The sequence below is a fragment of the Fimicolochytrium jonesii genome, assembly GCF_025526975.1.
Source record: "Fimicolochytrium jonesii strain JEL569 chromosome Unknown EV422scaffold_14, whole genome shotgun sequence".
NCBI lineage: Eukaryota > Fungi > Chytridiomycota > Chytridiomycetes > Spizellomycetales > Powellomycetaceae > Fimicolochytrium > Fimicolochytrium jonesii.
In genome coordinates, this window is record NW_026515681.1 from 662087 (window position 1) to 687237 (window position 25151).

Here is a 25151-nt window from a genome sequence, read left to right on the forward strand (position 1 = left end):
CCCGCACACCATTTATTTCCGGCCTTTCAGAACGCGTCAAAGATGACGAGAAGAAAGCCGAGAAAGAGCTGCGTTGGGAGTTGAGCGTGCGCAGAAACAACACAAACATATCCGCTCTCTCGTACCACAACACTCTCAACGAGCAACAGCCACGAAAGCCTACCGTATTTCCATTCCGCTGCCAGGTATGCAGGTGTCTTTGGTCGCGAGAAGATTTAGGGCGTGGTGGGGAGAGCGGTGATGTGGAGAGAGGGATTCGAACATACGCGACGCGTGGTTCTCGGCGGGGTTATTAGCGCGCAACGGGAAGGGGCATCGCAGGACTCGCATAGGATTGAATTGGGATGGGATTGGAAAGGGAACGGGTATCAGGATCCTCATCTCAACGACGAAGGAGGAAAGGCATCGCTCGCGCAGGTGGAGGTTTCCTGTCTCACATGGAGCAGCATCTCCCCGCACATCAACGCGTCAAAACCACCCCTCTCACATCCCACTCTTCCCACGTAGGCTTCTCAAACCCCCCACCCACACCTCTCTCCCATCGCCATCCCCCCCCAACCTAACCCACGATGTCCGACCGCAAAGCCGTGATAAAAAACGCCGACATGTCCGAAGAAATGCAGCAAGACGCCGTCGACTGCGCGACGCAGGCCATGGAAAAGTACAACATCGAAAAGGACATCGCCGCGTTCATCAAGCGCGAGTTTGACAAGAAGTATAACCCGACTTGGCATGCGATCGTCGGGAGGAACTTTGGGAGTTATGTTACGCATGAGACTAAGGTGGGTGGGTGGGCGATGCGCTGGGGCGGTGGTGACGCAGGTGGATGGTGCGGGCATATGCTGACCTTTCTCCGTTGTGTGAATCCTATCAGCACTTTATATACTTCTACCTCGGCCAAATCGCAATTCTGCTGTTCAAATCCGGATAGAAAGAAAAACCCTCTTTTCCTTCACCCTGCCCACCCCCTACCCCCATTTACACTTCCCTTCGAGCCAGCCGTGTGTACACTTTCTAGCGTGAGAGAGTTTTGGGGCCTTGTTTGCTTAACGAGGCGATTTTAATGAAACAGAAGGCTTCCAACTATATACACTTCTGTGTGTGTGTGTGTGGGTGTATGTGTGTGCATGTGGAAGGCTGCCAAATCTGTGGTGTGGTAAAGCATGGTTTTCAAAGGCTTCATATCGCAAAAGTCCACAAATTTCCAATAAACTCTATTAAACCCCTGGGGTCAGTTATATGTACGTCTCTTTCCGCCCTCCAACCTCCACCCGACCCGCCAACCCATAACCAACGAACCTCATACAACAGAGGGTGGGTGGAAATACTTGGTTTCATGACCGTCTGCATGGGTGTGGGGAGCGGGAGTGGAATCGGGCGAGCCTGGGGTCGTCCTGACCGGCCCTGCGCTGCTCGGGACTGCTTTGTTGTAGCATCGTAGAGGTGTCCCGCCAGGCACGATGCACGATGAGAGAGTATTGCATCTCGCCTCGTCTTTACTATGCTCCCCAAATGATGGTGGAAGTGGCGGTGGTGCTATCGTGATGCGGAAGCAAGTGTGGCGTCGGGGGCGCGTGTCCTCGTCAATGCATACCCGGCCTCATCCCTTCGGCTTGCCGGTCGCGCCACCCCCTCCGAATCCATCTCCGATCCCATATCAACACCTCTCATCAACACCCTTCACATCTCTACCCACTCCCCACCTCAGTCCCATCCCCTGTCCTCTTCTCCTGCTCCTCCCGGGCCCTAACCCTCCCCCCGACAACCCCCTCCAATTCCCTCCGCATCGCAACAAGCTCAGCCTCCTGCTCCTTCTTCAGCTGCGCGACGGCAAGCGAGTCCAGTAGCGAGACGACAAAGTACCCGATCATGGCCGCTAGGATGCCGTTCCAGGCGAAGGAGAGGAGGTTCTCTTTTTCGGGGGACTGTGATGAGAAAATGAAGTGAGTGAGTAACGGGATTGGTGAGTTAAGAGAAGTGACTTACGTTCTGGGGACTTTCGATCCCTTCCTTGTTGAACCGCTTCACCTGCTCGTCTAGGAACTTCTGGACCAGGTTGTGGAGGTACGGCACGTGCTGTTTCAGCTCAGCGAGCAAAAACGATAGGATGTCCTCCGATAAGATCAGGATGACCGATAATGTCTGCGTGGTAACAAGGTTCAGTCGAATGATGGGTTGTGAATGCATTGATGCGGTCAGATGGTACCTGTATGCTTGTTTTGAACACGGCTTTTCCTAGGAAGGTCGCGCCGAAGAAGGTCATGAACGGGACGCCGAAGTGGCCGCAGATGATTCCCGCGAGGTCGAAAAGGGGGTTTGGGATCTGTTCAACGGTGTCTATTCCATGAGTCCCACCTCCGAAAACCCTCAAGATCACGATGCGACATACCGAAGCGCAGAGCAAGATTCCAAAGAACCCAAGCGATTGCATCATATTGTACATTCCAATCTGCAGCTTCTCGCCGATCGTGCGCCGGCTGCGCGGTTTCTTGAGCACGCTTTCGATGCTGGCGAAGCCTTGGTCGTCGCGGCCTGCTTCTGCGGCTGTGGACGGAAAAGGACGTGAGCGAGAGTTGGTCTAGTATAAAGAAGCAAGTTTTGGCCCTGATTTGTGATCCGTACCAGCACGGGCGACAAAGTACGGTGGCAACTCTCCAATTGACGTTCCCATGCCCCAAAAGAAACTCTCCCATCTCACTTTCCGCGCGATCTGCCATACAGTGATAGCAGCGGCGGTCGATGCACCTCTCGATTGGGTTGGCGATTCGCATGAAAAGCTGTATACGTGCATAAACTGCTCAGGAAAAGTCCCACAGAGAATATACTCCGGGCGTGAAGTAACTTACCTATCAGGTCCACGGATAGGGAAATCGGTCGTCTGGCACTGGTATGCTGTCAACGTAACGTGGGCGATGTGCGGTCCGAGGAATAGGACAAACGTGTGCAGTCCAGTTCCCAGGCCGATCGACGACGCGATCCCTAGTAGTAGCCACCAGCCGTACCACAGCACGTTCGATTCCAGGAACTTGACAGTCTGTCAACGCAAATAGACAAGATCAGTTCCTTTTCGTACGCGTTGACAATTCTTGAGTACGCAGGACGGTGCGGCGCCCGGAAGTGTCGCCTTCAGGACAAAGGGCTTGGCCAAGCGAGTCTTTGTCATCAAGCGTCATTGCGCTTGAGGCGCGATGGTCTCGCTGCCGCTCGCAGCACGGTCGCCAGCGCCGGCCACCCTCGCTCCCTCGTTCACCATCAATTGCCACCAAAGGTCGCTCTCGCTCGCTGGAACCTACCTCCTGATGCGGCCCATCCGTCCGATATATCGTGACCCCCGCCGCAACCGCAGCCGCCAAAACCGCCACAACCCACGTCTGCGCAAACAGTTGCCCAACCGCCGTCCTCACATTCCCTCCAACGTAAAGCCCCAAATATTTCCCAAACCGCACCGGCGACCTGAACAGCGACAGCTCATTCCTCAGCAACGCCAACTCCTTTCTCCGCAGCTCTATAGACTCTTTGGATGACCGCCGGTGGAGGATGCTGAGTGGCTTGCCCGTGGCGTCGTGCAGGCTGCTTTGACTGGTGAAGGAGGAGGACATGAGGTCGTCGGTGCTTTGTTTTAGAGGGTCGCTGTCGTCGGAGGAGAGGCTTATTTGGCTTGCGGAGAGGCCATCGTGGAGTTCTAGACGCTCTATGAGAACTTCCTTTTTGCCTGTGGCTGGTAACTATTCGGAAGGGTGCAGATGAGAATCTGACCCAGGAGATAGATCTCTCAGAAGGGCAACGCGTCAGAATGGGCCTACCTTTCTTTGGCGAAGCTCATCCTGCAATTGCCTGTATGTCAAATCAGCACCCCTGTAAAAGCCATAGGTTAAGTGGACCGGTTAGTGGAGCAAAAGCCAATTCACTATAACTCCCATGTGGGCATAATTCCGCGCGCTGCGACCTGAGATATATTTTCCCACGCCCCAAGATTCCGACCGCCAAGCCCCAATTGATAGCACTAACCTGTTGAGCGACTCAGAGCTCATAGTTTAAGTCTATCGCAAGCAGCAGCACCCAAAGGTCCGCTCCTATCACTGTACTTTCCCGCGACCCTCGTATCTCTGCCGTTCTCCGTGGGTAGGCGGTGTCCGTACGGCTGTGCGGAGGAAAACTTGTGTAGGAAGGTGATTTTCTGGGCAATACTTTGCGCAACTTGTGGTGAGGTATGTTGGAGGGAACACTATTGCGGTCCTCGAAGGTGCAAAGCTATGGCGGGTAGACCTTTTTGTTTTGAAGGAGCGGTGTGGGAAAATGGGAAATAAAAAGTGGAGGAGGAGGATGGTTATCAGCGGCCACGAACCTGGCCACGAACACGCCCATTGCGCTATCCCCTCGAGGGCGTTCGGTGGGTGACAAAAGGGGTCTTGCCCATCTTGCCCATGCCACGCGTTGACCGGGTTTGTTTAGACGCGAAGGCGCAGAAAGGAGGTCACTATGTTTAACCTGCCTAAATTCAAATGATCTGCCACGGCCTAAAAGGAGGATGTTCTCAGGGTCGTTAGACCTGACAACTTCCCAGTTCCGTCATCCCCAAACTTCCAAGACAACTCTCAGTCAGTCATACACACACAGTCCACTGGTCGGCACGTCGGAGGTAGCTCAAGTCAGCCGCTGACTGACGGGCCGTATGTCGGCGGACAGGTGAGAAAGCAAGTTTGATGAACCACCACATCTTCAGCGAAACACTTTTTCGACTTTAGAACCGGAAACTCACTTGCGGCGGTATTACGGTCGCATCCGGAACGTACAGTACGTCGCGAGAAATGTCGCAGAGGATGAAGAGTAAGAAGCATCGGCGATTTGCATGGACGTCATAGTGCCAAAGGAGCGATCGATTGTAGAGCGCAAGTCCTTCACCAGCCTCAGAAGTTGATGGCAAGGTGGAGAACGCACAACGGACACCTGCGTTTGGAAAGCCTTTTGGGATCTTCTGTGTTGGTTCGTTCGGTCCATCCAGATGGGGAGACCTGGAATCTCCGTGGAAGAATGGAGGGCACTTTCGATTGCGATACTCTCGCCTTGGGGATCGGCTTCCGGGGCTTGGCTCGGCTACGGTGGCCCTTAGATTGCAGTGTGTGGGAAAGAGCGCTTTTCTTCCCAATTTATTCAAAACCAGCACATTTGGAGTTCATTTAGTCGTAACCCATTATATAGTTCGAAAAATGACATCTAGAGACGTTTTTTGCAAGCAAAACACTGCTTTCTGCATGATCCTCGTTGGTACTACTATACCGAGCCCAGTCAATATGGAGACGGTGCGATGATAGCCTGGCTGGAACATGTACTGTACAGTACTGTATATCCGGCTGCATATATGTGGCAGTGGGGAGCTCTTGAAGTAAAAGGGGCTTCCTCAAGTCGCGCGTTTTCCCACCGGCCGTGACGTTGTCTCCTTTCGCACTTTGAGCATCCCTCCCATCCCACCCTGCATCCCACCCATCTTCCCACCACCTCCCAACACACAGAACAAACACACAGCAAAGGATGGCCTTCCACTCCCCCTACCTCTTCCTCTCCGCACCCGGCGACCCCACAAAGCAGGACACAGTCAACAAACTCAAGGACAAGATCGCCTCAAAGCACAACGACTATGCTGAGATATTTCCATTTTCTTTGCCTGAATTCAAGGTAAAGTGGTCATAGCATCATGTGGTTGCGGCCAATGCAAATGTCAAGCTATCTTACTCACACATGATGCTCGCATATGCTCTGTATGGCAACTTCAGGTGGGAACTCTCGACCAATTAGTCGTGCTCTCCGATGACCTCGCCAAACACGACCTCGCCGCTGAAAGCATCGCGGTCAAAATCGCAGAGAATATGAAGACGCTGCTGAACAACGATGTGGATCAGTGGAAGAATAATTTAGTCGTCAATGAAAGTGAGGAATCCTCGGAAAAAGATGGGGGCTTTGGGTGCTGAAGCGCACCAGGGGGATACTAACGCGCCGCTGGCGGGAAAAATGAATAGAGGGCCTCGACGCATACCTCCGCGGCTTCCAATGGAACGGGATGAAGTACCGGACGGACAAGAGTCTGAAAGAGCTAGCGGATCTGATCTTACAAGTATGAGCCACCAAAATGCGAGAGAGAGGGTGGGAGCGAAACACGAGAGCGGTGCCACTAACGATTGGTGTGTTGGGAGTAGGAAGTGAACCAGATCGATGCGTTGATGAAGAGCAAGATGACCGCGTATCAGGCTGTGAAGTCGGCGTTGCAGGGAATACAGAGGAAACAGACGTACGTTACGTGTTGGACTCGGGGTTTCTTAGAGTTTGGAGGGGTCTGACATTTTGTCTGACATTTTCGTTTGTAGAGGAAATCTGGCTGTGCGGAGTCTGAACGATATCGTCAAAAAGGATCATCTGATACACGATTCTGAGTTCCTGACTACGCTCATCGTCGCTGTACCAAAGTGAGTTTGCCGAATAGGCGCGAAGCGTGTGTGAAACTGTAACCTCATGCGCACTTTCCCATCTAGGGCATTAATCAACGACTGGATAGCGAAATACGAGACGCTGACGCAGATGGTCGTTCCGCGGTCCTCGCAGTAAGTGGGCCGCCCCGCGGATGAGACCTAGGCTGGATCTGACGGTCCGGATTGCGTAGGAAAATCGCGGAAGACGAAGAATACGCCTTGTTCACTGTGACGCTGTTCCAACGCATGGTGGAGGAGTTTCAACATAAGGCGAGGGAGAACAAGTATGTTTCTTCTGTTTTGGGGGTTTCTATAGATCTAGATCTACAGATAAGCGAATTCTAATCCACCTCGTGTTGGTCTCGCTTGCAGATTCACAGTGCGCGATTTCAAATGGGACGTACAAGCAATGGCAGCCGAAAAGAAACAGCTGGCAGAGATGGGTGCCACGGAGCGCGAGCAATGGGTAGGTTTCTATTCCTCATCCCATACTTACCCCTCGATCACTAACCCCTTTTTTATCCCCACCGCTAGACAACCCTCCTCCGTCTCTGCAAAGCCAACTTCGGCGAAGCCTACGCATGTCACGTCCACCTCAAAGCCCTGCGAGTGTTTGTCGAGTCCATCCTCCGTTACGGCCTGCCGCCGAATTTCCAGCCTATGGTTATCAAGGTGCGTTCTCGTCCCCCGTACTCGTCTCACATCCCGAAAAGTTCTGTCCCTTAAAACCTCACGCTCCCTTTTTCCAGACCAAACCAAAACAAGAACGCAAGCTCCGGGATCTACTCAACCGGCACTTTGCGAAACTGGCGGGTAATACAGGAAACAGTTCGACAGCAGCAACGACAGGGGAAGACGCACACATTGAGGAGAATCTGGCGATGTTGATTGGCGATAAGGATTATGCGCCTGTTGTGTTGTTTTATATTAATCCGATTGTTTGAGGTGGGGATGGAGAGGATACGTCTCCTGGATTAACCCCGCACGAGGACTCGGATGTGGTGTTGGTGGTGTCTTTAGGTGCGTGGGTTGATATAGTGGTTTCCCTCCTAACGGGAGGGCGGCGGTGGCACTCACATACCCCATGCAAACACCATCCCGACAAACGATCATGTGTGTTTTCGGATTGTCACAGACATATCGCGCACATGTCACCCCGTCCACGGTAGCCCCATCTGAGCCCTCAATCTACATATAAATACACATGCTGTCCCTCGTGTCGTCTCATCTGTGTCTCCTCGCGGCTCCTTCCGGCTCCTCTCGTTTCCGGCCGTCTCGTCTATCTCAAATCTATTCTATCTTCACCTCTCGCATGCCACCCCACCGTGTCCTCCTCACACTTCCTGCATGCCCATCCCACCTCGCCGCGCCACTTTCACAACCACCCTCCTCACCCATCTTCCCATGTCTCGCCACAAAACCTCATTGATCCTCCAACGAAAAACACCCCCCACCCACACCCCTCGCCAACGTCACCGCCGCGCTCCGCATATGCACGCTCTCGGCTAGCGATGTTGGTATCAGTGAAGATGTCAATGCTGTCGTCTAAAAAAACGTAAAGATCAATTAAGAGGCAAAAGGAGAATGAACATAACCGTCGCTCGCAGAAGCGCTATATCGGGGTTTTCACATACCGTGGCGAGCCGGATATGGCACCCCGACATGGGGGTAGTTGATTGTGGTGCCGCAGACGAGGAGAAAGTCCGTTGCGGTGGTGGTGGTGGTGATGCGGCAGCGGGGCGACGGTATGATTGCGATTGTGTTGGTGGTGGTGCTGATGCCGAAGAGGAGGACGGTCGTTGTGAGGAGGAATGTGCTGAGCGTGGGCGGGATTTGAAGCAGCGGGTTGGGCGGAACATTTTTGAGTGATGTTCGACACGAGGGGATGTGTGAAGTTGACGGTGAAGGCAAGGGGGGTTTGAGGTATGCTGTGGCCGGTGCAGACTGATAGAGTATGGCGGGCCGGGGATCGAGGTCAATTTTCGTAGGAGGAAAAAACGGAATCCCGACAGGAGGGGAAAACACGCGCGCCAGAAAGCCAGAAAGTGAAGGTGTTGCCAGGCGTTGTGAATTGACAATTGAGGCTCCTTTTCGTGTTGTGCAGCGTGGCCTTGGCAAGGCCGCACTATCACTCCCAGCATCACCCAGCACAGGCACCACAGCAACCCACCACTCAAAAGGCGGTAGTCTGCACAGATATCCCTCCATCACATCCACAAAGCGTAGTAGGGACAACCATCCCTTCATCCTCTCCATCCCGCCAAATGAGCATCCCACACCCATTGCAATCCCCACCGCAACCGCCACCCCAACTAAACTCACCATCCACAGCGAGCACGCCATCACCAGTAGCCGCCGACGTCGGAAATTCGACGGTCCATTTGAGGAAGATGTCGACGGCGGGGAGTCAGAGGGGGGTGCACCAGGATGGGAGTGGGGCGAGTGAGAGGCAGGGCGAAAGACGGGCGCCGGGGCTGGGGCAGGCGCAGGCGCCACCGGGGAGGACGAAAAAAGGTTTGTATGGGTGCAGGCAAGTGGTGTGCGAGAGTAATGCGATGAATTGTCGTAGATGATGTGAACGTGTGGAGTCTGACAAGCGCACTCCCCTAGCAAAACCATGGAAACAGCAAAACCTCCCCTACTACTTCCCCATCCTAACCCCCGCTCTCGTCACAACCCCTCTCCTCCTCGTCGCCGCCCTCTTCATCCCCCTCGGCGCCTACCTGCACCACGCAAACACCTCCCTCTCCGAAATCGGGTTCGACTACACCGAGTGCTCCACCCTCGCCTCCACCACCTACGCGCCGCCACCTCCCCACGTCTCCTCCAATGTCCAGGCGTGGAAATACGATCCTGCGACGTCCACATGCACGCTGCAGCTCGCCGTCGGGTGGACGCTCCCCGCCCCAGTGTTTATGTACATCGCGCTGACAAATTTCTACCAAAATCACCGGCTGTACGTCAAATCGCTGTCTCACGACCAACTGAAGGGCAAGGCGTTCATGAAAGCAGGGGACATCACGGGGATATGCTCGTGGCTGCAGTATGCGAATTGCGATAAGGCGCGGCAGGTGGGGACGTGGCAGGGGGTGGGGAATATGGCGGATATGAACCCGGATTGTAGGAAAGGGGAAGGTGAACGGGATGCGGTTGTGAAGAATGCGGTGACGGATGCGCAGTATTATCCGTGTGGGTTGATTGCGAATTCTGTGTTTTCGGGTATGACCTGCGCCGAGTCCGTTTTGCACTCCTCACGTTGCACGCCCTGACCATCGAGATCTTCTCCACCGTGGTAGACGACATCGGCGCCCTCTCCCCAACCGGCTCCGCCCCAACAACAACCACCCCCTACACCTTCGCCACAACTGACATAGCCTGGCCCGAAGACCGCGAATCCTACGCCCTCTCCACCTGGTTCACCGATCCCTCTCTCGCCTCCCAAATCCCCACCACCCTCATCCCACCACCCCAATGGCGGTGGAAATACCCCCAGGGCTACAACGCCACCAACCACCCGGACCTCAGCACCGACCAACGCCTCATGGTCTGGATGCGGAAAGCGGGATTCCCATCTTTTCGGAAATTATGGGGGAAGAACGCGGACGCGGATCTGGTGAAGGGGGTGTATGAGCTAGCGATTGTGGATCGGTTCGATGTACGGCGGTTTGAGGGCACCAAAGGCGTGTACTTCTCGACGTTAGGCCCGTTGGGGAGTCGGGAGAGTTTTGTGGGGATTATGTTGCTGGCGGTGGGTGCCCTGGCTGGGTTTTTGGCGTTTGTGGTGTGGGTCGTTCGGGTTAGGTATGTTTACATGATAACGGTGGGTTTCTGCATGAGACTGACTTTGTGCAATGTTAGGAAACTCGGCGACCGGTCCTACCTCTCCTGGAACGCTGACAAGCCGCCGGCTTTGCGGAACTAGACGATCGCTAACCTCACTCGGATACCGTTTTCTGCTTCCTATACCATCCACACCTCCTATGACTTCGCACCGCACCCTCCATTAATCATATCTCAGTGCGGAATATCGCACAACTTTTTTTTGGGATGCTCTCCCCACAGAGCCCCTGACTCCGTATTGTACATTTCATACTATGCCAATTCAGATCATCATTTTTGCGTTGTTTTCCGTGTGCTCAGGTCGCTCGATCGTTGACGGTTGCCGAAACCGCTCGTGGAAATGCGCGCCTTGCGTCTCTTGGGTTTCCTTCACCTCCCGTCCAACCGAACTCCAAATGACGCCGGAGAGCCCACGACGACGGCGAACGCACAGCATTAACGAACCTCCAGCCACTTCCACTTAGAGATACAGTGTACACGGCAGCATGCCAACAGTGGCCTTCTGTGCAGACCCATCTAGACTTTGCTGCTTTCGGAATTCTCGGTTTCTGCGTTGAGAAGAATTTTCGGCGAGCAATTCGACAAGCAACTCGAGAGACAGTACCTGTACCATAGAACATATAGAAAAGGACCGCACAGTATGACGGGCAGAGACACCGCCGCAGTGGTCGTAGGCTACGCCGCCCTCGTCTTTTGGTCCTTCCAGCTGCTTCCCCAAGGTACCGTTCCATCCTGCCCTCTGCAACGTCACTCGTACTGACTGTCGCCCTCCCTATCTGCAGTACTGAAATCCTTCCGCGCGAAATCCACTGGCGGCCTCAGCGCCACCATGATGTTCCTCTGGGCGATCTGGACGCCGTTCTTTGCGGCGTACGCGCTGTACTCGGGCCTCAAGCTTCCGCTGATTATACAGCCGAATTTGTTTGGGTTCTTTGCGGCGGTTTGTTTTGTGCAGGTTTTGCATTATCCTGCTGAGCGTGGGGAAGAAGGTGGACAGCATACTAGTGAGGAGGGATCGGATGGGGGCCGCAAAGTGGGCAGGTGGAAGAAGGTGTTTGGGAGGACGTGGGTGGCGGTTGGGATGTTGGGAGTGTGTTTGATGCTGTTGGGTGGTGCTGAGGCTGGGTTGTATTATGCGATTTGTGCGGTACGTTTTTTTCGTGCGAAGCCGATGGACAAAGCTTCAAGAGGATTGGTTCTAAAATTGGTTTGGCTGCTGTTATATCAGGCGGACGAAGCCGGCACAAAAAGCGGCGGCGACTTCGTGACAGCCATGGGGATTATGCCCACCATCCTCATCATCGGCGGGTTCCTCCCGCAGTACATCGACATCTTCCGTAAGTCCCCCCTCCTCTTTCCTCCCATCCAACTCTGCTCAACCCAACCCCTCCTTTCCTCCCTCCCCTCCAGGAACAAGCATAGTAGACGGAATATCCCAACCCTTCCTCCTCATGGACATCCTCGGCGCCGTCCTCTCGCTCATCGCGCTTGGGCTCGAGCCGCCGCCGTTCGATTGGCTGAATGCGGGGAGTTATTTGGCGGTGGGCATTTTGGATGTGGGAATCTTGGTGCTTATTAGGGTTTATACGTGGAGGAAGGGCGGGAGGGGAGAGAAGGGGGTTGTGGTGCCGGAGATGGTGTAGAGGTTTGTTCAAGGCGTAGGTTGGATTGCGGCGGGTGGATAGAGGTTAGATAGAGGAATGTTTTTGGAATATTTAATACCGATAGCATTTGAGTTGCTCACGTCTTCGCTCAACCTGTAGGTTTGCATATAGGACCGAATCTGGCCTTGGTAGATTCCTATGCCTTCTTCTCTCCAACCTTGTGTATTGATGACTACAGTACGGACGAGGCATTTATGGGTCGCTCGGTATACAGGTCGACAGCCTCAGCGGCCTCTGTTCAAGACGGTTAGATTGCATTTCGCATCGCGTTTACCGCTTATCTAACCATAACGCTGTCGGAGTTGCCAACCTCAGCCGTCAAAAGCCGCATCTCACATCCAACCCCAGCTTCCGCCATCCCAACCTCGCATCCTCGACCACAACTACCTCGCTCACCTTCACTTCACCCTCATCAAAACCCCACCATGTCAAAACCCACCATCTACGTCGTAATCTACAGCACCTGGGGCCACGTCAAGACGCTCGCGGACAGCATCATCAAAGGCCTCAACGACGGCGGGCAGGTCAACGCGGAGCTGTACCGCGTCGCCGAAACGCTGCCTCAGGAGGTGCTGGATAAGATGCATGCGGCCAAGTTTGATGATATCCCCGTGTTGGATCCGAAGGACTTGGTTAAGGCTGATGCGTTTTTGTTCGGGATTCCGTAGGTTTATTTGCGGGCTTTTTGGAGCAACGTTGTTTGGGTGTGATGCATGGGACTAAAGAGATGTGAAAATTTCCGTGCAGCACGCGATACGGAGTCCCCGCAGCGCAAGTCAAAGCTTTCTGGGACGCCACCGGCGGTCTCTGGTCCACAGGCGCACTGATCGGAAAGTACGCTGGCGCCTTTACATCCACTGCGTCCCAGCACGGTGGTCAAGAGACTACTATCTACACCTTCATCCCGCACTTGGTTCACCATGGCATCATTTTTGTTCCTCTTGGTAAGCACCCTCATCTCCCGTGTTGATGACAGTTTTGGGGGCTACTCAACATTGATTTATTATGGGTACACAGGATACCAAAGCAAAGTCCTCTTCAGCAACGAAGAAGTGATCGGCGGCTCTCCATGGGGCGCAGGCACGATTGCCAACGGGGATGGATCCAGGCAGCCGTCTGCGCTCGAGTTGGAGGTTGCCGAGACGCAGGGCAAGACTTTTGCGGCTACCGTTCTTAAGGCGTGGAAGCCTGTCGCTGCCGAATGAGAACTTTTTGTCGTTGAACGATCTGGAGTTTACATGGGACTTGTATTGTAAGAGTTTCCATGTACGTCTTTGGGGACCAATGGGTTATGCAGCAATAGAGTGTGGGCACGGGAATCATCTTATAGGCTGAACGTTTAAATGAAGACCAATATGTATGGCTATTGAATGCCAGTTGCTTGTCGTGTCATCTCGAATGTTGGACCCTGTCTCCGAAAGGGGTATGCCAGGCGCGGTCTTAGCCTGAGGGCTTCAAATTTATCGAGCCTGCCGTCTCGCTACGCGTCTCATCAGCAAGGACCAAGTGCGTGAGAACATGTTCGCTGCGTTGAACCCTCCCAACCGACCCCGAACAAACCACATATCTACAGTACCTGCCCTCATTCCCACCTCAACCCCACCCACAAATGGCAGGAGAAACCCCCGCCCGAAAGCTCACACCAATCTTCGGCACAACCTTCGCCGACTTCGGCTATAAAATCGACTCAGAAACCCGGTTACGGCAGATCGCCAATGACGAGCCGTTCGAATTCAACGTCCGCCAGGGGGATAAGCGGTGGAATCAGATGCATTATGAGGCACTTGCTGGTGGGTGACGCGAACGAGAAATGTTATTGGGCGTGTGGAATGTGAAGATTGACGCGGGATTGATCACCCCATAGACGTAGTTGGGAAATACATTGAAGACGAGCTTGTAGCGACGCATGGATTCGATAGGGTCGTGATACCGGTGGATGCGAATCTGACGGAGCCGACGAGCAAGATTTTCCTCACGTATGGGGCCGCTTTAAGTGAATATGAACGTTCGAAGCGAGGGCTCAAGTCTTTGAAAGCACAGTCCCGACGCTTTTACGGCGGATAGACTGCTTCTGCTCGTTGCTGGCGTCGGCGTGAGGTATTTGCGACTGGGTTGCGGGACTAGCAGCGTCTGTGGGCGATTGCAAACCAACATCTGATATGGACTCTAGCGTCGGACAGTGGGCGAGAAGCATCGTCATGAATGACAGCATCAATGTGAGTCCGCCATCTTTCTTGCCCCATTGATTGATTCCGTGAACGACTGTTGACGGAATCGGTCGCAGGAGGGGTCTTTCTTCAACTACATTGTACAAGCGAAGAGCGAGGGGTATGGGATTGTTGTGCTGGATCCGAACGAAACGCGAGATTCGGCGACGGAAGTGGGTGTTCCGCTACTTTTTGCGTCTTATTATGCACTGTGCCCTGAGGCTGACAATGTGTTCATAGAAACCTATCCGAGGTACCTTTCGAGTGGCGCGGGGGAACGCGGTACTATGGCTTCTCATAATCTCTGGTTGCGCGGTAGGAAGCGAAACGGCCGTCAGACACACATCATACGTATGGCAGCATTTCATTCGGTATGTGTGGGAGAAACCGCTGTCGAAGCTGTCGGCTGAAGATCGTTCTGACGTCTGAGGATGATAGGAAAGCAAAAGCGGCAGGGATTTTCATAGTGGCGCATAGCTATGGCGGCGTGTGCACGCTAGCTTTACTGGACAAGTATCGTGCGTGTCGTATCTTGATTGTGACTGTCATGATGCTGGCCGGAAGCTGATAGTTGGACAATTATAGAGGACGAGTTTATGCAACGTGTCACTGGTATGTTTGTGATCGAGTAGTTTTGTCGTCTTGACGGAGCGCAAATCCATCGGACTTTTGACAGCGATTGCATTCACGGATTCTGTCCACGACGTGCGCTCACTCAAGAGCCGTCAATGTAAAGGATGGCTACAAAAGGTGCGTGCCACATGAAATGTCTCGCATAATCGCAAACGGGTCCTCACTCCATATTTACAGAACGCAGTGAACTGGGCAACATCCGAAAAATCACTCAACATCCCGCTCTCAAAAAACAACTCTTCCGGATGTCTCAAGCGATCCGCCGGTACGTTCACGCCCATCCCTTCTTACCTTTCTTTTCAAACTCTTGATGTTTGCCGCCCCATAGGCCATCCACTACACGCTTACACGACAGTAACGGCGCAAAACTGCGTGTTTAAGTATTTTAGCGCTAAATCGCAGCATCTGGGGGAGTCGGAGGATGGGAGCGAGGCGAGTGAGAGTGGGAGTGGGAATGGGAGTGGGAGTAGTAAAACAGCGTCACCGAGATCACCGAAGCGAGGGTGTGGTGGGGAGAGGGTGAGGGAATGTGCGCAATGTTGAGTCATGCAGCATTTTACTGAGACCGTCGAGACGACCGCAAACACGAGTCTTTATCAGACTTAGATTTTGAAGTCCGGCTTACTCTGGAGACGACTCTGGATGTCGCAGCGATCGCTCGCTCTTGCCAGGACTTGCGGTTTCAAGCACCTTTCCTACCGTAGTAGGTAGAACAACTAGTGTCGTATAGGCATTTTGAAGGTAGCAAGAACCTGTACTGCAGTAAACATGAGGATACCCCTTCCTAGTCCTATCCTCCATTTGACCGCACGGACTGTAGTGCCTACGCATGACATGGGGGCCGTCTCCTTTCCTGTCGATGACTTGCACCTTGCCGAGTCAGACTGTCAGACTGTCGGAGTGCGGTCCACGCGTAGGATGCATAGCGAGGGAGTGACATAAGGGCCCTGTCTGCGCAACGCGTCGTCCCCATTTGCGCGGATCCTCGCTCGCCCCCCCCCTCTCATTTTCCCTGGAAATGGACCCCCTTTTTTCCCCATTGATTGCCGCTCCAGAGGGCGCTGGACTTTCCCACTCTGTCCTCAACTCTGCAGTCAAAAGTCAGCAGCTTCAGAGGGAGGTATAGGATCCACCCACGTCGCCGTCACTCAGCTCTCCCGGCACCTGCGACGGGCGCTTAAGACCAAGTTTGTGGCCTTGAACCGACCGGCGCCATTTCGGCAGCCCATTTCACATTCCCGACCGCCGACATTGCCCACCCAAGTTCTGACAACAAGGTGCCCAATTTCAAGACGAACAAGGCACCAAGTTCACTGTCCCATCCACGTCCGGCTGGTTCCCTCGACTACATCAACCTTCCGAAAACGGGAACTACGAGCACTTTCCCACGATGTATTCGCGTCCCAGCTATGGCCTGGAAGACCAGCCAGCCGGCCTCTCACGCCAGCGGACGCTCGTACGTCCTGAGCGTCAAAGATCACAGCGCGCCATGTTGAGAAAGACCACCGTCGGGCCACCGCCTGCTAGAGCTGGTACGTTGGGAGACGCGAGGACGGCTGGCAAAATGAAATTCGACAGCTCACATTCTTTTGTCCATCCAGGCGCCACTCCGTCCCGCATAGGCCGAAATGGAGTTCCCACTGATGCCCTCCTTCAGTACAAGACGCCCGAAGCGGAGCCGGAGGAAGAGTCTTACTGGTGGGAGCGTACCGCCAAAATCATGACTTGCTGCATTTGGCCGAGTTGTATGAGCGCTTGCGGCGGTATGAAGACAAAGGACGTTCAGCAAGCTTGGCGGGAGAAGGTCAGTCCGTTGCCCATATGTGATAGCCCTAGGAATTGCTATTGACGTGAAACACCCCTAGGTTGCCTTGTGCATGATCGTTGGGCTGCTGTGCCTCACTGTTGGATTCTTCACCTATGGCCTCAAGCCCCTGCTCTGTCCCAACGGATCGTCTCCTGACACAGCCTTCTTCAACAAAACCGACCCCAATGTGATTCCTTATCGAGACGACGTGGTCATTTCCGGCACCCTCTACGACTTTGCGGCAACTCGCGACGTCCTTCATCAAAGGTCGACTGTCAACCTGACTGATGATTGGCACGGCGTCGATGTCACCCGCCTTTTCCGCCGCTACTCCGCTGACGCGTGTGCAGGATATTCCAACGTGCAGCAGTCCGACTGCATTATTCCCAACAAGTATCCCTTGTCCCCAGCGCTCGCACCTGGGCCTGCAGAACCGTGCCCAGATCTGGCGTGGTTGAAGGGTGTCAAAACGAGTGGGCGACTCTTCTTTCTCTGGGAAGAAGTTGCCGCACGCGTGTCGTCGCCTCACACTTTGGTGGTCTACAATGGAGCTGTTTTGAACATCACGGAGTATCTTGCGCGGTCCAACGACACACGGTTTGTGACGTCGTCCAGACTAAACAAGATCTTGCAAGATGGTGTTGGCAAAGACATCACCTACCTCTTTGGGGGATCGTCGGAGGGTCGCGCGGCCATGCAATGCTTACTGCAGCAGTACCAAGTCGGATACGTTGATCGACAAAGCAGCGGTTGCGCCGTTTACCAGACCATAATGATTCTTCTGATGATTGTGGTTTTGGGTGTCGTCGCAGCGCGCTTCATCATGGCTCTAGCGTTTCATTACCTCTTCTCAGACACATTCAAAACGAGCAAATACAGCAACGACTACCGCTCCGCAGGCTTGTCGGCCAAGCGGAACACATACGATCCGTATGGATTGCCCGTTGGCTCCGTCGCCCGTCCTCAAATCGCCATGAACGATGACATGTACACGATCCTGCTCGTGACGTGTTACTCGGAAGGCGCTGAAGGAATTCGCGGCACTTTGGAATCTCTCGCTGCTACGGACTATCCTGATGATAAGAAGCTTCTGTATGTCGTTGCCGACGGATTGATCAAAGGCGAGGATTGGAAAGCTACGGGAAAGACTACACCGGAGGTCATCCTCGATATGATCATTCCCGATCCGGAGTTGGGCCAGGCACTTCCGAAAAGCTACCTTGCTATTGCGGATGGTGCGAAACAGCACAACATGGCCAAAGTGGTAAGTTTGAATGCATTGGCATCATCGGCCCAACATTATTGCTAAGATACCCATTCCTATAGCACGCCGGATACTTCCCATACCTCAATCGACACGTCCCCATTGTTCTGATTGAGAAATGCGGTACACCAGCCGAGCAGAGCCCCTCCACCGGCAAACCCGGCAACCGCGGCAAACGAGACTCTCAGCTCATCCTTATGAACTTCCTTTCTCGAGTCCTCTTTGCCGACCGCATGACAGCCCTGGATCACGACATGTACATCAAGATCGCCCACATCACCGGCGCCACACCCGAACTGTACGAAACCATTCTCATGGTCGATGCCGACACCATCGTCTCTCCATCCTCCCTTCGCCACATGAACCAGGCCATGAAAGCTGACGATAAAATTATGGGACTGTGTGGCGAGACTCGCATCGCCAACAAACGCCAAAGTTGGGTTACCACCATTCAAGTTTTCGAGTACTACATCTCCCACCACCTCGGTAAAGCCTTCGAAAGTGTTTTCGGCGGCGTAACCTGCCTCCCTGGCTGTTTCTGCATGTACCGCATCCGCGCGCATAAAGGCAACACCACCGTCCCGATCCTCGTCAACCCCGACATCGTCGAAGAGTACAGCGAAAACACGGTGGACACGCTGCACAAGAAGAACCTGCTGTTGCTCGGAGAAGATCGGTTCCTCACCACGCTAATGCTGCGATCGTTCCCGAAGCGGAAGATGGTGTTTGTGCCCAGTGCTGTGTGCCATACGGTGGTGCCGGACAAATTTTCGGTTCTGTTGAGCCAGCGGAGACGGTGGATTAACTCGACGGTGCATAATTTGCTGGAACTTGTTTTGCTTAGGGACCTTTGTGGGATTTTCTGCTTTAGTATGCAGTTTGTCATTGCGGTGAGTATCTGCCTTGCGGTTGAGCTCAACTTGGTGGACATGCGTCTCATCAGTTTCTACGTCTTTTCGTACTTCCAGCTCGAGCTACTCGGCACAACGATCCTCCCCGCCGCCATCATCTCAACATGGGTCCTCATCTTCACCTCCGCCGTATCGCCGCAGCCCCTTCCCCTGATCCTCCTCGCCACGTCACTCCTTCTCCCTGGCATGCTCATCGGCCTCACCACGCGAAAGACCCTGTACATTGGCTACATGTTCATCTACCTGCTTGCCCTGCCGATCTGGAACTTTGTGCTGCCGCTGTACGCGTTCTGGCGGTTTGACGATTTCTCGTGGGGCCAGACGAGGGTGGTGGTTGGCGAGAAGGCGGATGGGCATGGGGATAAGGAGGGGGAATTTGAGGTTGGGAGTGTGCCGCTCAAAAGGTACGTACGCACTCGCTGCTTTATGATCACCGCATTGGCAAGTTGGAGCTCACATTTGGTTTGTCACCACTCTCAGATTCGGTGAATGGGAAGCAATGCGCTTGCAACAAGTGACCGGGGTGGATCAGTCCACGACCAGCTCCTACGTCCGCACTCGCAAATCTCTCCCAACGCTCCCAGAAGTCCCCTACCAAGCTCCCCAGCATCTATCTATGCAACGCTCCATGGGCCAACTGGGCTCCCCAATGGCTCAAAACCCCTACGCACACACGTCGATGCCGCGCTCGGAACGTCGTGGCGCTGTCGTTGTAGTTCCCAACTCTACCTATGACGTTGACTCCGTGCAGTACCATTCCATGCCGCGCGGCTACCCGGGCTACGAAGAAGGTCCAATGGCAACGGACGCCCGATCCAACATGACAGACTACCAACCCGACCACCCCTCAATGCGAAAGAAACAAAGCTTCTACTCCGACCGTCATCAAATGAACAATACGCTGAATACCATGCCCAGCGGCACCGTCGAGCTGAAGGGGTACATCCCGGAACCGGAAGAGGAGCCTGAACAAGAGATTTGGCATGACGACTACACGCAGCAGAATACGACGCATAATCGCACGATTGGCAAAGCGGAGGCGGCGGTTTCGGCGTATGATTTGAATACCCGTGCTTCGGATCGTCCGACGGCTGAACAACAGAAGCCCACCAAACGGACGCTGGGACCGAATGAGTCCGTGGCCGTGTATCATCTGGACACGAGGACGTTTGAGCGTCCTGCTTCGAAAAGTACGCCCACTCTGACTACGCAGACCCCAAGGGGCGATATTTCGAGACCAGTCGATAAGGTTACACCGCAAGAGATGTCATACAGAGGCAGAACTCCGGCCAATGAGAGAACTCAACCCCCAACAGCGTATGGGAGATCTATTCCCAAGGTTGAGATTGTGGCCGCTACTCCCAACGAGAGGAGCGGGGCCGACTACTTTGAGCAGCCGTCCTCGGCTGGGCAAAGAGGTCAACGTCCGCCCAGCGCGAATAGATACAACAACGGTCATGAACCACAATCCTCGTGTGCGCAACCGACACCTACCCCCACGCAGCCCTCTCAACGCCCTAAGAGAGAAAAACGATCCTGGGGCGTCGCCGCAAGCAAGAACATCGCCTCAACAGTCCGCCGTTTCTGGGAAACCGCCGGCGACGACACCGCCATTCCTCCCAACACCCATAGATCCCACACCTCCTCCCGGTCCTCCTCCCACCCCTTCCCCGCCGACCCCAACACCACCCGCTTCACCACCAACGACGAAAGCATCAGCTACATCGCCCCCGCCTCGGGCCCCGTCTCCGCCCGGACGTCTGCCGACACGAACCGCGGCAATGAGTACTCGGGCGTGCTGGATAAGACGTTTGGACTAGATGTGGAGGAGATTAGCTTCAGAGGGGGGCATGACCCGAGTTTTTCGCTTGCGTCTGAGCAGTCATTTGGGGAAGGGGGGAGGCGGTATGCGAGGCGTTGAGTGTTGCCTCGCTGGCGTATCCTCAACGGCCTTCCTGACATTACGACGTAATCTACTCTGGAACAATCCCTTTGCTTTAATCGTTTTCTGGATCTGGGCGTACATTTCTGCCTTTCTATGTAGTTTCTTTTCTGTTCCTTTTGTATTTGTGTTTTCCGGCTGTCACATATGTTCCTTACCCTGTACTCTCTTTTCATACCTTTTCTTTACAAGTTTCTTATTCCATAATACAAAGTTTATTCTGCCTTCCTTACACCCCGTCCTAGCGAGTTTCGAGTGAGCCCAACTTATCGTTGCCCAATGAGAAACCGTCCAAACCGCCAGAAACGGTAACACTTGCAGGAAGGGAGTAAATCAAGATCGCTAGGGGTACGAGCTCAGCCAGCCGGCCCGCCAGGGAGGATATGGAAACAGGACCGGCGAGCGGGCGGGAGGGTAATGATGTGAAGAGCGCCCACCCTTCGGGATGGAGAGTTACCGGATCTTCCCGACGATCAGCATCGGTTTATCTTCCTTCTGTACGGCAAAAGAAAGTGAGAGGGAGAGGGTTTGTCAGGAGTGGGCTTTTTCAGTGGGGGGCAAACATCACAGGCAGCGATTTTATGTTACATACTCGCACGACCTCGGTCTTTGTCGTCTTCGCCCCGCTAAGGGCCGCCTCATCGTGCGCTTTTTCGTCGTAGAGTTTGAGGCCGGGTGCGAGGGTTGTGTCGGTCGGTTGTGGAAGGCGGGGCTGTGGGAAGTGGGATGGGGAAGGGATTGGAGAGATCGTAGGTTAGATTTGTGCATGATGTGTTGAGATGCTTTCCCTGCCTCGCCATCTGTGTGCATCCGAGTTGGTGTGCCCAATCCCACGGCCATCTCGCACACTGAGTAAGACGCCCTTATCGCGATGAACGACCCGACTTACCCTGCTCGACTCATCCTCGACAGCCGCAGCATATTTCAATGGCTTCGGATGCTGGATCTGCGTCGCGAGGTCATCGCGCGGAGGTTCCTTGTAGAACCGTGCGAGGGCGAGATTCGCGGATTCCAGTTTTGAGTAGAGGGCCGTCTGGGTGGGGAGAGATTGGGAGAATGTGTTAGTTCGGGATATGTGAAGCGGGGATATTGGGGGTGAGATGTGAGACGTGAGATGTGAGATGAGAGAGGGGTAAGAGGGACAAACCGGACCTTCTGCCAGTTGCCCACGGTCCCCTCGGCGGTATCGCTGTCGGCCGCGGGCACGAGACGGAAGTCGCCCGATGCGAAGGCGCGGGATATTGTTTTGAAGCGGCGGAGATAACTGTCGGATTTCCACATGTTCATGAAATAGATTCGGAAGGGGAAAAGATATGAGAGTACGCAGACACTCACGCAAACCCCCGCTCCAGCTCCGCTCTCCGTTCGTCCTTTTCAGCCGGAAGCGGGTTTTGGGACACGGAGGATGTGATGGTGCCTTTCGCTTTGATCTGAGTGAGGGTGGGATACATTAGCATGATACCGAAGAGATGTGGTATGATACACAGAGTAGTTTCTGTGACGCACCTCCTTCCCGGGAACTTGCGTCCGCAATACGCCTCGCGAATCGACATATTCCTTTGGAATGGTTTCTGTTGTGCCTTCTTCTGATGCTATCCCTAAAAATTTCGTTGCAGAGTCAGGCTCAAGTGAGTCTCCTGGTGGGCATAATCTGGAAATCAGGTGAGATTAACATACCGTGAAGTTTCATCAACCTCCTTGCCCGGTCCTTCCGGTTTTGGCGTGCCCGTGCGGAAAGGAAGTCTTCGAACGTTCGGGTCTGCCATTCGACGTGGAAGACGAAAGAGTTGTAAGTTCCCGACGCCTCACGGGGAATGAAGTAACTGAGGTGATCTCCAGCGCATACCATACTATTGTACTCCTCCGTGCGTCTCGCGACCTCCTTTTCGAGGAACTCAGCAAACTTCTCGCGCTCTTTTAGCCGTTTGCCGAGCAGCTGGTTTTCGCTCATTAAAGAGCTGTATTTGATGCTCATGCCCTCATAGTCGAACCGGAGTTCGCTCGTTTCCTACAAAAGCAAACGACAGCTGAGCCAAACCATCCACACAAATGTAGGGATCGGAATGCGGTCCGCAACTTACCCTCGATATCCTCTTCAGCATATTCGCAATCGAGTTATGCCCCTCTCCCTTCGCATCCAACGCCATCCTGATAACCTTATGCCTCAAATGCTCCTTCTCCTGAATCAGCACGCCCATCTTGGCATTATACTCATCCACCTTCCTCGCATAATCCGTCTCCAGCCGCCCCTTGGCGTCCTCCTTATCGGAGATGGTCTTGTTCCGCGCCTCGACGGTGGCGACGAGCTCTTTGATCCGCGTCTCAAGCGTTTTGAGATGTGATTGCAGTTTGTCGCATTTGGACTCGAGGGAAAGGTTTTGACGCTGTAGGAGGGATACGAGTGATTTTTGTTCGCTTTCTTGCGAGGTTTTGAGGTGGTCGATTTCGCGGGCGTGGGTTTTGCGGAGGGCTTCCATATCCTGCGTGAGCGTGAGGCAATCCGTCAGCAGTGAGAATCGATCCTCCCAGCGGGAAGCCAGGAACGTAGACATACCATCTCATGCTTCTGCATCAAATTCTGCAAATCGCTCCCCTCAATCAAGCTCATAATCTTTGCATCCTTCGCAATCATCATGTCCGCATAAAACTTGTCCTTGGCCTGCACGACATACATAATCTCCTGCTCATACCGAGCCGCCTGACTCGACAGCTCGTCCTCCAACTTCGCCGCCTCCACGTTGAACAGGAACTCGCTGGTCGTCCTGTACTCGTCGAACTGCGACTGCATCGCGTACAGCAGACCCTGGTACTCCTGCATCAGCTGCTTTTTTTCTTCGAATTGTTCTCGTTTGTGCGTTTCGAATTCGTCCCGGAGTTTGTTGTATTCGTCTTGTTGAACGGTGCGGTAGGCGTCATTTTCGAGTTTAGTGATTTCGATGAATTCCTCGTATTCTTTACGGATGCCTTCGATTAGCTGTCGGAATGTGTGTGAGGGGATAGATCAGATTTACGAAAAGTCGTTCTCTCTATGCTTTCTGATGCCCCCTTACCGCTTCCACGCCCTGCAGCTGATTCTGCTGCTCATTATGCCGCCTATTCGCGTCAGCGGCGATATCCACAATCTGACGCTTCTGTTGCTGAATGATGGTCTGTGCTTCGTCAAACTTGGATTGCAGGGCTTGGTAGTCGTCGGATACTGTTCCACTCTTATCGGCTATAAATTTGGACAGAGTTCAAATGCTCCGTTCAAATCGTTGGGGTATGATTGGAACAATAGACTTACGATCATTCTGTGCATCCTCCTCGGCTTTCAGTGCGTTGGCACGAAACCGACGTAGATCATGCAGCTCGTCCATCACATCGTTTGCCTGACGCTTGGCATCCTCTATATCGCCGAGAGAGATCTTTCAATCTCAATCCAATCTCCACCTCTCCACATGTCTGCTTGCCCCATACCAGCTTTCTCGACCTCCTCCTCATACGCGCTCTGTGTCTTCCCCAGGTCCTCTCTCACTTGCTTCAGCTCCGCGGATTTTCGCTCGAGCGTAAACAGCGCCTCCGCGAGGTCCTTAGCAGCATTTTGGGCCACCGACGGCGCTGTCTTGAGGGGGACGCCAGGAAGTCAAGGTAGAGAAGAGAGATGGGCACGTCTGTGAGATGAAGCGGCAGGTGTTGGGGTTCAAAACAGATTTGTTCCACATTACCGATTCGCTGCCAATGCGTGGACCCTTTTTGACTGCACTCTGTGTCTGTATAGGTTGTAGGACAATGAATGAGCCATTTGACTGGCGTTCTCGCATTCCGCACAATCTCCAAAGCCCAGACATACCGTGGGACGTGACGCGGCGGGGGCCTTCTCCTCCTCCATCCGGAGCCTTAGATCCCGTATCTCTTCATCCAGCGTCTCATTTTGTACAGTCTTGTTGTATAGCTATACGATTAACAAATGCCGAATGAGAACCATACAGTAAGTAAGATGATCTATGTTTGGATTGCAGTCATATGAAAAGCCGCTTTTCCCGGCGCTCTTACTTCGCGCTGTAACGCATTGAACTGAGCTCGGAGCTGGTTATTCTCCTGGAAGAGCTGGTGCAGGAAGTCGGAGTCTACTTTGTCCATGATAGCACCAATGCCTGCTGATATGTTTTTCGACCCTTTCCGGCTCACGATTCCACTGTAGCTTTGTTTCAACTGATTTTTCTCGACATGGGCGAAACTGCGGTTGACAGCACCTTACGTAAGGGAATTCGACAGCGCGAAGTCCTGTCGTTGGGTGGTCTGGCAAGGTATCTTTTCCGTTCAAGTGTGTTCTTGTTGTATCGCTCTTGCAGTCAATTGAAACTCAGCAAGGTTGACAGTTTAGTCATCATAATGATCCGCATCAGCTTCGCAACCACAGATGCCGCATTTGCTTAGAAGGAT

General features: G+C 53.8%; 10 protein-coding genes across 10 annotated transcripts; 7 read left to right on the plus strand and 3 right to left on the minus strand.

Moving 5' to 3' along the window:
- Positions 1–569: 569 nt before the first annotated feature.
- EV422DRAFT_497110 (cytoplasmic dynein light chain 2) lies at positions 570–931 on the plus strand (the record flags this gene model as incomplete). The annotated part of the gene is made up of 2 exons (XM_053067925.1): positions 570–782; positions 875–931. The coding sequence occupies 2 exons, from the start codon at positions 570–572 to the stop codon at positions 929–931; spliced, it is 270 nt and encodes an 89-aa protein (XP_052925043.1).
- A 757-nt stretch (positions 932–1688) lies between these two features.
- On the minus strand, positions 1689–4031 carry EV422DRAFT_568234 (uncharacterized protein; the record flags this gene model as incomplete). The annotated part of the gene is made up of 9 exons (XM_053072627.1): positions 1689–1925; positions 1987–2142; positions 2207–2323; positions 2390–2544; positions 2623–2777; positions 2847–3034; positions 3294–3725; positions 3804–3855; positions 4009–4031. The coding sequence occupies 9 exons, from the start codon at positions 4029–4031 to the stop codon at positions 1689–1691; spliced, it is 1515 nt and encodes a 504-aa protein (XP_052925044.1).
- A 1498-nt stretch (positions 4032–5529) lies between these two features.
- EV422DRAFT_568235 (ATPase, V1 complex, subunit C) lies at positions 5530–7405 on the plus strand (the record flags this gene model as incomplete). The annotated part of the gene is made up of 10 exons (XM_053072628.1): positions 5530–5673; positions 5772–5925; positions 6015–6109; positions 6192–6283; positions 6360–6458; positions 6525–6593; positions 6653–6745; positions 6834–6927; positions 6996–7133; positions 7211–7405. The coding sequence occupies 10 exons, from the start codon at positions 5530–5532 to the stop codon at positions 7403–7405; spliced, it is 1173 nt and encodes a 390-aa protein (XP_052925045.1).
- Positions 7406–7883: 478 nt separating this feature from the next.
- On the minus strand, positions 7884–8320 carry EV422DRAFT_568236 (uncharacterized protein; the record flags this gene model as incomplete). Its single annotated transcript, XM_053072629.1, has 2 exons — positions 7884–8006; positions 8096–8320. The coding sequence occupies 2 exons, from the start codon at positions 8318–8320 to the stop codon at positions 7884–7886; spliced, it is 348 nt and encodes a 115-aa protein (XP_052925046.1).
- A 174-nt stretch (positions 8321–8494) lies between these two features.
- On the plus strand, positions 8495–10584 carry EV422DRAFT_532240 (ligand-effect modulator 3 family). Its single transcript, XM_053070517.1, has 4 exons — positions 8495–8991; positions 9072–9680; positions 9758–10262; positions 10320–10584. The coding sequence occupies exons 1-4, from the start codon at positions 8889–8891 to the stop codon at positions 10381–10383; spliced, it is 1281 nt and encodes a 426-aa protein (XP_052925047.1). The 5' UTR covers positions 8495–8888; the 3' UTR covers positions 10384–10584.
- On the plus strand, positions 10585–12043 carry EV422DRAFT_532246 (uncharacterized protein). Its single transcript, XM_053070518.1, has 4 exons — positions 10585–11020; positions 11084–11448; positions 11530–11638; positions 11712–12043. The coding sequence occupies exons 1-4, from the start codon at positions 10942–10944 to the stop codon at positions 11942–11944; spliced, it is 786 nt and encodes a 261-aa protein (XP_052925048.1). The 5' UTR covers positions 10585–10941; the 3' UTR covers positions 11945–12043.
- A 237-nt stretch (positions 12044–12280) lies between these two features.
- EV422DRAFT_532250 (flagellar associated protein) lies at positions 12281–13348 on the plus strand. The gene is made up of 3 exons (XM_053070519.1): positions 12281–12629; positions 12713–12909; positions 12983–13348. Exons 1-3 carry the CDS (start codon positions 12391–12393, stop codon positions 13168–13170), a joined length of 624 nt encoding a protein of 207 aa, XP_052925049.1. The 5' UTR covers positions 12281–12390; the 3' UTR covers positions 13171–13348.
- A 56-nt stretch (positions 13349–13404) lies between these two features.
- On the plus strand, positions 13405–15649 carry EV422DRAFT_532255 (Arb2 domain-containing protein). Its single transcript, XM_053070520.1, has 12 exons — positions 13405–13755; positions 13830–13941; positions 14006–14062; positions 14136–14181; positions 14250–14345; positions 14413–14425; positions 14492–14543; positions 14611–14690; positions 14758–14784; positions 14849–14922; positions 14983–15070; positions 15134–15649. Exons 1-12 carry the CDS (start codon positions 13575–13577, stop codon positions 15346–15348), a joined length of 1041 nt encoding a protein of 346 aa, XP_052925050.1. The 5' UTR covers positions 13405–13574; the 3' UTR covers positions 15349–15649.
- A 139-nt stretch (positions 15650–15788) lies between these two features.
- Positions 15789–20962, plus strand: EV422DRAFT_532266 (chitin synthase-domain-containing protein). Its single transcript, XM_053070521.1, has 6 exons — positions 15789–16337; positions 16407–16609; positions 16671–17876; positions 17939–18766; positions 18845–19191; positions 19268–20962. Exons 1-6 carry the CDS (start codon positions 16196–16198, stop codon positions 20706–20708), a joined length of 4167 nt encoding a protein of 1388 aa, XP_052925051.1. The 5' UTR covers positions 15789–16195; the 3' UTR covers positions 20709–20962.
- EV422DRAFT_85883 (uncharacterized protein) lies at positions 20946–24161 on the minus strand. Its single transcript, XM_053074456.1, has 12 exons — positions 24013–24161; positions 23780–23943; positions 23284–23703; positions 22811–23209; positions 22576–22737; positions 22407–22488; positions 22236–22327; positions 22065–22159; positions 21882–21993; positions 21619–21762; positions 21322–21441; positions 20946–21224 (listed from the first exon to the last, which is right to left on the minus strand). Exons 1-12 carry the CDS (start codon positions 24083–24085, stop codon positions 21183–21185), a joined length of 1905 nt encoding a protein of 634 aa, XP_052925052.1. The 5' UTR covers positions 24086–24161; the 3' UTR covers positions 20946–21182.
- Between the last annotated feature and the right edge of the window lie 990 nt (positions 24162–25151).

Excerpts from the sequence above, each read along its gene's own strand:
- EV422DRAFT_532250 (XM_053070519.1), top strand. The coding sequence starts at position 12,391 with ATGTCAAAACCCACCATCTACGTCGTAATCTACAGCACCTGGGGCCAC. Across the intron at positions 12,630-12,712 it reads GCGTTTTTGTTCGGGATTCC|CACGCGATACGGAGTCCCCG; the intron begins GTAGGTTTATTT and ends ATTTCCGTGCAG. Across the intron at positions 12,910-12,982 it reads CATCATTTTTGTTCCTCTTG|GATACCAAAGCAAAGTCCTC; the intron begins GTAAGCACCCTC and ends ATGGGTACACAG.
- EV422DRAFT_85883 (XM_053074456.1), bottom strand. The coding sequence starts at position 24,085 with ATGGACGAGCTGCATGATCTACGTCGGTTTCGTGCCAACGCACTGAAA. Across the intron at positions 23,704-23,779 it reads AGCTGCAGGGCGTGGAAGCG|CTAATCGAAGGCATCCGTAA; the intron begins GTAAGGGGGCAT and ends ACATTCCGACAG. Across the intron at positions 21,763-21,881 it reads CCGTGGGCAACTGGCAGAAG|ACGGCCCTCTACTCAAAACT; the intron begins GTCCGGTTTGTC and ends CTCCCCACCCAG.
- EV422DRAFT_532246 (XM_053070518.1), top strand. The coding sequence starts at position 10,942 with ATGACGGGCAGAGACACCGCCGCAGTGGTCGTAGGCTACGCCGCCCTC. Across the intron at positions 11,021-11,083 it reads CTTCCAGCTGCTTCCCCAAG|TACTGAAATCCTTCCGCGCG; the intron begins GTACCGTTCCAT and ends CCCTATCTGCAG. Across the intron at positions 11,449-11,529 it reads TGTATTATGCGATTTGTGCG|GCGGACGAAGCCGGCACAAA; the intron begins GTACGTTTTTTT and ends CTGTTATATCAG.
- EV422DRAFT_532255 (XM_053070520.1), top strand. The coding sequence starts at position 13,575 with ATGGCAGGAGAAACCCCCGCCCGAAAGCTCACACCAATCTTCGGCACA. Across the intron at positions 14,182-14,249 it reads TCATGAATGACAGCATCAAT|GAGGGGTCTTTCTTCAACTA; the intron begins GTGAGTCCGCCA and ends AATCGGTCGCAG. Across the intron at positions 14,785-14,848 it reads GTTTATGCAACGTGTCACTG|CGATTGCATTCACGGATTCT; the intron begins GTATGTTTGTGA and ends GACTTTTGACAG.
- EV422DRAFT_532266 (XM_053070521.1), top strand. The coding sequence starts at position 16,196 with ATGTATTCGCGTCCCAGCTATGGCCTGGAAGACCAGCCAGCCGGCCTC. Across the intron at positions 16,610-16,670 it reads AGCAAGCTTGGCGGGAGAAG|GTTGCCTTGTGCATGATCGT; the intron begins GTCAGTCCGTTG and ends AAACACCCCTAG. Across the intron at positions 17,877-17,938 it reads AGCACAACATGGCCAAAGTG|CACGCCGGATACTTCCCATA; the intron begins GTAAGTTTGAAT and ends CCATTCCTATAG.
- EV422DRAFT_532240 (XM_053070517.1), top strand. The coding sequence starts at position 8,889 with ATGGGAGTGGGGCGAGTGAGAGGCAGGGCGAAAGACGGGCGCCGGGGC. Across the intron at positions 8,992-9,071 it reads AAAGGTTTGTATGGGTGCAG|CAAAACCATGGAAACAGCAA; the intron begins GCAAGTGGTGTG and ends GCACTCCCCTAG. Across the intron at positions 10,263-10,319 it reads GTGTGGGTCGTTCGGGTTAG|GAAACTCGGCGACCGGTCCT; the intron begins GTATGTTTACAT and ends GTGCAATGTTAG.